General features: G+C 43.3%; 1 protein-coding gene across 1 annotated transcript in view; it reads left to right on the forward strand.

Moving 5' to 3' along the window:
- The window catches only part of CFTR (CF transmembrane conductance regulator), a 94,145-nt gene extending 85,855 nt beyond the window's left edge, over positions 1-8,290 (forward strand). The window contains exons 24-27 of the mRNA XM_054188120.1: positions 1,693-1,782; positions 4,824-4,996; positions 5,348-5,453; positions 6,945-8,290. Coding sequence (XP_054044095.1) covers positions 1,693-1,782; positions 4,824-4,996; positions 5,348-5,453; positions 6,945-7,151 — 576 coding nt within the window. The 3' untranslated portion in view covers positions 7,152-8,290. The remainder of the gene's footprint in view (positions 1-1,692; positions 1,783-4,823; positions 4,997-5,347; positions 5,454-6,944) is intronic.
- The last annotated feature ends 853 nt before the right edge of the window (positions 8,291-9,143 follow it).

Below are 9,143 nucleotides of genomic sequence, written 5' to 3' on the forward strand. Positions count from 1 at the left end.
TGCCTGCGCTGCAGCTCGGTTGGTGTGTTGCTGGCTGCGCGGTGAAGATCCCATCGCCCTTAGATCCACCCCACTGACCGCAGGGCACCACTGTGCAGCTGCTTTTCTCCTCTCCTCTCTTGAATCAGGTACTTCCATCTCTCTTACACCAAAGAAATTACTGGCAATAGTTTACATCTCTTAATTAAGCAAATTAATTAATGTAATTTATTTTCCTCTGCCACATTCAAACTTTTAATTAATCACAGTGAAATGATTAATGTAAATGCGTGTATAAATCACTTTGAAATCTGATGAAAGAATGCCAAGTTCCCGGGTTAGGTCAGGTGGAAATTGTGGCGGACTGGCCAAACTCCGAGAAAGTACTTGCTGAGTATATTCCCTCAGCCATTTTCTGCTGGGACAGCTAGTCCTTCACTGATTTCAGTAGCATTTGACTACCAAGACTCCAAGAAATTATGTGGCTGTAAATCACTGGCATTTCAACACGTTTTCTCTAAATACATATTTTCTTTAGGAAGACAAAAGAGAAGAAAATAATTGCCTCAGATCTTTCCTCTGGGTATTTGTTCCGTATGTACAAGGAAAGAGCAAGCAAATGGTAATATTTCTCAACAAGGCACTTGCATTCTTTGAGAGCAAGTTCTCCCTGCTGTAAGCAGCAGGTGTACCTCGCAGCATAGAAAGCAACAGCTCGGTTTTATCTCATACGAAATGTTGTGCAAGCTCAGTGTCTGTTGAAGAACCTCATTTCCACCTGAATCTCACACACCCACCCCATGTAAAGAAAGATTAAACAAATATTTAATTTTGTCTGAGTCATTGCTTTTCGAGCAACAAAAACGTGTATCTAATGGATGTTCACTTAAATCTGCCTGCCTAAACTGATAAGAAAAGTAGAGCTGAGTAGTAAACTTCAGTGCGAGAAGGACAGGGGTCCCAGTGCCAGGAAATGCGCATCCTCTTCATGATGGAAGGGAGGCCGGAGCACGGAGAGAGCATCGGCTGTAGCATCACTCAGGGAAGCCTCCTATGCCAGCAAGAGGGTTGTTGCTGCTACAGTCATGAATCAGGTCATGCTGTGTAACATCTCAGTGATGTGACAGTGAGAGAGAGGTGAAAAACCCCCTCTTTTGATATAGGACCAGGAGATGGTGAAATGTCAGGTAACAGAATGATGCTGATACATATTTGGCTACAATTGGTTAGAAAAAGTGAAATTCATTGATGAAAACCAGTTTGGGACAGTGTCCCTGAATACTGACAAACATCCAACAGTTTTTTCCTCTTGAAACAAAATCGTGGAAGGACACACTTTGGTTTAGTGATCTTTTTTTGTTTGAATATGTTTCACATAATAAAGAATCAAAAATCGTTTTTAAAAGGCTTATTCCAAAATGGAAATACAAAGATCTTTTATTCTGAAAACTGCTGAAATTTGATGTTTTGACTGTTTTTCAGACAAGTTTGGCTAAGTTTTCATCAAGACAGCTGTGAAAAACTGAACATAAGGATTTTTAAAATCACTTTCTTTGGAACAATGTTTTAAAAAAATTTTAATAACCTGCAATAACCTCTATCTGGTAATTGCAGAAGGTTATTCTTTTCTCTGTATGCTTTACAATTTACAATGCTTTACACAATGTTTCAGGGTATCTATCTACCTGTGTCTGTCCATCTTTTTTCTTGTAGAAAGTGTTCATATTTTCTGGAACTTTTCGGATGAATTTGGATCCTTATGGGCAGTGGAATGATGAAGAAATATGGAAAGTTGCAGAGGAGGTAAAACCGTTCAATGTTATTTGTGTCTGGTGAAGTGGTTACAGCAGAGCGCAGTGTAGGTCAAATGATTGTTGTATGTTATATTTATATAGAGTCTTAGAAAAAAAAAAGTGCTGAGGAAGGGTTATGCTGTGCTATAAACCATGTTTCCTTATTACCTAATAAAAGGCGCCTTTGTCAGAGATTTTAAAAAAAAAAAAAGGGAAGATAAACTTCCATACAGCACAACCCGGGTTCCTCATGCAGTGATTTAGAGTAGGTGAGGTTTTATGTTTGGCTCTGCTGGGTGACCCTGAGAGAAAAAAAAGTGGAGGAAGCTGATACAGCAAAACATCCCGTAATCTTTTCTTATTTTAATGACTTGCCCAATATATGAAATATCTGTAAGGCCATTTTTCTACCAAAATGTGTAAAGATGACTAGTAAACATTTTGGAGGCCAGAAAAAAAAAGTGAAAAATGTCTGTGGCCTGCCCTAGAAAGAAGACTGGTGTTATTACAATAGGAAATATTTATACTCAGCTTAGAAAAATCTTTCCTCAAAATATTTTCCAGTTATTGCAATTCTCAGGCCAATGTAAAGCCAGCTGAGAAGGAGCACTCTCTGACACCACATTCAGGCTTACGTACAGCTTGTGTCACGGGCAGCTGCCTCTTTCATGGAAAATAAGAATCATGGAATATAAGATTTTGTGAACCTGAAGGTTTTCTTCTAATTTTATGTTGAGGTTTTAGCAACACTGTTGTTTTCAAAGTCCCCAAGGTTAGGGGCCAGATTTTTACAGTTCTGTTTCCATGTTGAGCTAAACCCTGTGCATTATGGTTGTGAGATGCCACCTATTGGTTCTGCTAGTGCTTAATAGGTTGCACAGGTGTCTGTAATGCCCAGAGAAAAGGCAGATGAGAGTTACAGGAGGGAGGGAAAGGGCTGCAGCCTAGAGAGCAAACGCAGATGATCTAGTCAATACAGATGGCCTAATTAATACAGATTCAACAATGAATTCGTGCCGTTTTCCCTTGTTCGTTGCAAGTCTCAAGTATCAGAAAATGCTTTTAAGTGTGGGACTTAAGCGGAAAGCTTCCTTCTTTCCCGTCCAGGAGGTTAACTCTGTCTCTGCTTGCTCTCTTGGGTTTATCTAATTTCTTCCCTATGTTTGGAAAAGGGGGAAATAAACACCCTCTTCTCTGCTTCTCTGAGGGGGGGGGCGGAATAGAGTGTAGATTAACATCCCCTTTTTTGAAAAAGACAAGCTCTCCTTCTGCTTTTGAGGATTGTTTTCACTGTGTGTGTGTGAATTGAGCCTGGGATTTTAAAGAGAGAACCAAACCTCATTTACAATGGTATGAAAAAAAAATTAGTTTGAAGTGTTTATCATTAAGGAGTTTGGCAAATCCGTATGTGATAGAGAGGTTTTCATTGCACAGGCGAGAATGCAAAGCAAATAGAAAAAAAAAAGAGCTATAATGCTTTTTAGTGGGAGTGATTGGATTGTTTACAATGTTCATGCTCTTGAAAGCTGGCTTGTTAGTGACAGTGAGTCAGTGTAACTTCGGGAGCATGGCACAGAAAGAAAGTTCACTGTCAGCTTATCCCTGACCCACCTTGGGAACGCTGCTGAGGATTTAGGGAATACTGCTGAGATCAGCATCAGCTTTTTATGCTCCTTGCAATCAGCTGCAGAGAGCGAGGCGTTGTCTGAACAGATGTCAGATATTTCACTTTTTATTGCCCTTATATTTCAGCATCTCAATCTGTCAGACTTGTATCAACTTTTGAGGCTAAATTTTACTGTTGCAGTCAGCTGTCTGGACCCTACAGGTATATGGAGAAACCTTGTTTGGTTTTTAGAAGAAAGCACCTTTTCCAGCCATTAATTGCAAAATTTTATTGAAGGACACAACGTGTGTTCAGAAGAGGAATGAGGAACAAAGCCGTGGCCCTAATATGCTTACAGATAAAAGCATGAAGCCTTCAGAAACACGACTAACATACCCCCACACACCAGTTTAATATGATTTCATGTAAAATGGAAACACAAAGCAGGAATTAATTTTTTTTTTTCATCCTGGAATGAAAAGGAATTGCAGATCAGCAATATTTCAAAAATCCATGGGGGGCTTTTCGTAAACCACTTGGGTTGCATTGCATTTTTATATCATCTTTTGGAGCAACGCAACTCACGTATGTTTCCTAGTTCTCATACTTTACAAAAATTTCTCTGTTAAAGCTGCTGATTAGGCCAAGGAGCACAGTCAGTTTGGACCTGTGGAAGACACAAAGCTTTGCTTTGAGGTGTACGAAATGCATCTCCCAGTGACAGAAAAAAGGAGCACTGGGAGAAACAGTCAGAAAACATCTCCTGGGCTGGATTCTGGTTTCTGGTCACAGTGAAGCAGCTTCACTTGGCACAGACACCCCTCTAAACGTTTTGTCAGCAGTGCTATAGGGAAGTCCATGATGCAGTGAGTGTGAACAAAGCGTGCAGGACCTTTGGGGCAGTAAGAGGAGCAGATGGAAACGCTCTCAGAGCCATAGAGACAACGGCCAGGGTGACCTGGGTTATTGTCTCTGTTGCTGTAGTGTAGCATGTGAATTTTGGTCATTTCTTTTTACCCTCCTTACTAGGGTAAAACCAAGACAAAGAGGCTTGGTTTCCTTTCAAAAATCACTTTCCTTAACATTTCCAATGACATACATCGCTGCTGGATAAAAAGTTTCAAATACATCGCTCTCTCTAGCCTGCTAACTCAGAATATTTTGGTCAAAATGCCAAAACGCATTGTATGTGACAAAGCGATGAAGCGTTAACTCTCAGCTTCCCAACATAAATACTAGCGTGTTGTAAGAGTCAAATGTGCTTTTCACATGATCCAGCTGCTAGCTTGTAGTCTTTATAGGACAGATTCTCCTTTTCATCAAGTTATATTTCCTCGTTGCTGTCAGAAATGAAAGGCAAGGAAATTAAAGGCATTGGTTGCCATACCCACAGTCAGCAGTAAGCGTATCTCACTGATTTTTCCTGTTCTTTTTCTTTCGTGCAGGTTGGGCTGAAGTCCGTAATTGAGCAATTTCCAGGCCAGCTTGATTTCGTTCTTGTGGATGGAGGCTGCGTCCTCAGTCACGGTCACAAACAGCTGATGTGCCTTGCCCGGTCGGTTCTCAGCAAAGCTAAAATCTTGCTGCTGGATGAACCAAGTGCTCACCTGGACCCTGTGTACGTTTCGTTTATTTGTTCTATCTTCTAATACGAAATAAGAAAATCAGTGAGGCAGCACCATCTAAAGAGACCTTTTGTAACTTGTCTGATCTGCTGCTAAACCTGATTTCAGTAATATATGTCATTAATTATGCATGGAGGATCAGGGAAGTCTAGTTACAACCTTAGCTTTATGGCTGATACCTACTTTCACACCAGAAACGCAGCACACTGAGACGCTGCAGTGTTGGTGTCTATGCACCTGAGCTTTACAACACGCAGCTAAACTATTAAATACCATCAATAAAGTTATGAGCTGTGCTGGCATGTACATTGCAGTCTCAACGCTGATGCTTGTTTGCCTTTCAGAACTTCTCAAGTGATCAGGAAGACTCTGAAGCACGCGTTTGCCAACTGCACGGTGATACTCTCCGAACACAGGCTGGAGGCAATGCTGGAGTGCCAGCGATTTTTGGTGAGCGTTTCTCATAGCCTTGCATACTGTTGTTTCGTTACATTTGATGGACGTGCAAAACACACCAAGCTGAACTGATGAAGCTGGCTGGATTGATGGGAGTCATTCGGGGCAGTTGAGCAACTTAGTCACCTGCAGAAGAGCAACAGGCTCTTGTTTGCTCTTTCACATGAGCTGTCGGGGCGCCTGTGTTCGGATGAGCTGGGTCACATTATGGAAGAGCTGGATTCCTTCTTTCAACCAGAAGGACGGTTGTGTAGGCAACCCAGCTGCTGATCCAGGTGCCTTATACTGCTGATAGGCTCAGGAGCTCCAGAAAAATCCCAGCATCTCACAGAGCTTTACCATTGCTAATGCAGAAACAGCTGCACTTGGTCTTGAGCAACGGGAGGCTCCATGGGGCAGAGGGGTTTCTCGAGAAAACATCTGATGGTCAGAGCCACTAATTTCTTTCATCAAGCCACTTGAATTTTCCTTTCTCTTTTAATCAAGGTGACAAAATATTGAAGTCCTGGGGTATTTCCTTTGTTATATAAAAATGGTTAGTAAAGGAAATAAAAGGCAAGGTATGTAATTGTTCTTAAAAAGGAGGTTCCTTCCTCTGTATTTTCTTGACTCTTCCATAAGAGAAGAACTTCATTTTATTAGCAGGGTGAAACATCATTTTCCATGTGCAATTGCTTGGGTGTATTAGCACAGCAGGAGGAATACAGTTTGAAGTTGAGGCAGGCTAGTCAATAGGCAGGTTGGACATGCTTTTGGACGTGCTGCTCCTCTTCACGTGCTGGACCTCAGCCTTGCCTCCAGCCCCAGCCCGTGCTGCGCTCAGCTGTGTCGGCAGAGCCCCGGCACAAAGGCAGCCTCCGCCCGGAGCAGGTTTCCCACTGTCCAAACAACATTTTAGCAACAGAGCTGCTAAAAGCTCTTTCCTGTCAGACCTGTGCCCTCACCCGAGATGTGCTGGCATTGCAGTGCCAGTGGAGGAGCTTGATTTTTCCCGGTTTGCTGCCTGACAGGGGAAGCTGGCACAACCCTACAGGGCAAACCTGTTGTCTCCTTCAAACACAGGCCAGCAGCACTTCCTTGTTTGGCGAGAAGAAAGCAAAGAAGGGCTGGCACCTTGCTGGCAGCTTTCTCCCTCTGCTTGCCATGTAACTCTCTTTTCTGCAGTTAACGCTTTCTTAACCTGGCAATTGAGCAGAGCCAGGGAAATGCCATGGTACCTGGAGACTTCAACAAATGATCTCAGAGGTAAGAATCAAGTCACAAGGAGAAATAGGCAAGCCCAACGGCATTTTGTAACTTGAGCAATATCCACATTTCCACATGTTAAAATTTTAACATCTGTTTTTATGGTTATAATTAGAAATTGCAAACTGTTAACGGGGCTTTTCCTGTTAGATCTCTGTCTCTATGTCTCTTCCCTGCTCTGTTAGCTGAATTCTGTCAGCACCACCATTGCTCACGTAACGAGGTGATATGTTTCTTCAGGTAATCGAGGACAATAAATTGCGGCAGTATGAATCCATTCAGAAGCTTCTGAACGAAAAGAGCTCCTTCAGGCAAGCCATCAGCCACGCTGATCGCCTTAAGCTACTCCCGGTGCACCACAGAAACTCCAGCAAACGCAAACCTAGACCCCAAATCACTGCCTTGCAGGAGGAGACGGAGGAAGAAGTGCAGGAGACGAGGCTGTGAGACGTGGTGCGGGCACTCTTTTTGTGGAGTGACTCGTCAGCAGTGCCGCACGGGGACAGGGCCAACACTCCTGAACCTGCGGGAGCCATGCATAAATTGAACCTTGCAGGAGGCACTCGCTGCAGCGACAACACGCGCATTTGGGAATTACTTCCCTTCCGTCGTTAATCGTGTGCAAGTTAGTACATTCTTTGAAGTTTTGCCACTTGTAATGGTAAAACCAGACTTCCTTTGAAAAGCTGCTCTAATTCGGTACAAACGAGATGGCAAACAGAAGTAACCTGCTTTGCCCAACATATTCGTTTTAGAAAACTTTTAGAAGTGGGGTGAGAGGTCCAGACACAGGAAGGATGTGAGAAAAATAATCAAACCTGAATGGAAAATAGAAAAATCAGAATGTAGAAAGCTGCTTTGGATTCACTTCCTGCAAACAAATTAAGGGACAGTATCGGCAAGGCGCACAGAAAACTTCCTGCTCTTTGTTTTCCATGCAGCAACTTGTAATATCAGTTTAGCAGAAAAAGCCCTTTCATAAGAGCGCATCACTCCGCGTGCGTAGGTGAGAATGAGGGAAGAGAGGATATTGACTCGCAAGCCAGTCAACATCTGTCCCGTCTCCACAGTTAAGGGACAATTGATATTTCCTCTTAAAACCGCGGAGATGCTCCACCTGACTCTGCAGTGGGATGAGCGCAGCCTGACATCGGTATCTAGTGAAAGGTAGGACTCCTGGCAGTGGAACTGTCACAGCTTGCATAGGTCTGGCACCTTTGCGTGCTTTTTACTCTGGCCTAAAAAAAAAAAAATTAAGAAGAAACCTCTCTGACTTTAATAATGAAATTAATTTTTATACTCTTCTGGTTTGCAGTTTTATGATGAAACCGAACTTTCTCTAGGATATTTTATTTATTTTAATATTGGTGCAAACATTTACTAAGGAAATGATGTATTTTAAGAGTGATTATGTACTACAAAGAAAAATATATTTGTACAAAATGTTTTATATTTGAATTGTTGGGGTGGTTTTTTTGCTACTAGTCTTTCATGTCACATTATGATAGAGCTGTTAAAAACGAAGGCAGCCCCAGAGTTAGGCCAGGTACTGTCCAATGCTGTCTTTGTGCACTAAACTATTCTAGTGATACAGACGTTTTAGATTATCTTTTTTCTTTAAATAAAAAAAAAATAAATTAAAAGAGACTGCCTGTACGACACGTTACAACACACACCCCCACGGTGCAGGCACCACAGATCTATTCTGCTACTTCCACTTCAGTCATTGCTGCCTTTCAAAACGTAATTTTTCATAAATACATTCTGTTTATTACAGAAGTGGTGGCTGGAGCCGGCGCCGGGGCGGGCGGCACTAGGTGGTGCTGCGGGGCTCCGGAGCGGGGCCCGGCCCCGCCGCCCCCCCGTGAGACAGCCCGCACCGCTGGCAGAAACAGCTGGATCCCTCACAGCATCCTTTGTAACCCTTCACGGCATCCTTTATGCCCCCGGGGTAGTAATTTGGCAAAAGAAGGGCTCTAGAAAGAGCACTCTGCCAGCACCACTCAAATGCTGTACAAATATGAAGGGGCTATAAATGAGGTTTATGTCTCTTGCGCGGCTTGAGTCCTAAAGCTGCAAAGAGCAGCACATGCAAGTCTGGAAAATAAACTCTTTTGGGCGTCGCGTAGCGGCAGCAGCTGTGGCCCCAGCCTGTGACAGTCTGCCTGGGCCGGGCACTGTCCTCAGGGGCCACTGGAGGTGCTGGCTCAGGCTGACCTGCCGGTGCCGCAGCTGGCCCTGAGCAGCGGCTCACCCCGTCCTGCTCTTGTTTTCCTCTGGCTCTCTCCCACATTACGTATTTTCTGTCTTCCCTCTGCAAATACACTTTTTCTTTCTGTCTTATTTTTATCTCGCCCAGTCCTTCGTACTGTATTGTTATTCTCGTGCGTCTTCTAGCACTTACCTGGATCTCTTTCCTCTCTGCCTGCACAAGCATCT

The sequence above is a fragment of the Rissa tridactyla genome, chromosome 1, assembly GCF_028500815.1.
Source record: "Rissa tridactyla isolate bRisTri1 chromosome 1, bRisTri1.patW.cur.20221130, whole genome shotgun sequence".
Lineage (NCBI taxonomy): Eukaryota > Metazoa > Chordata > Aves > Charadriiformes > Laridae > Rissa > Rissa tridactyla.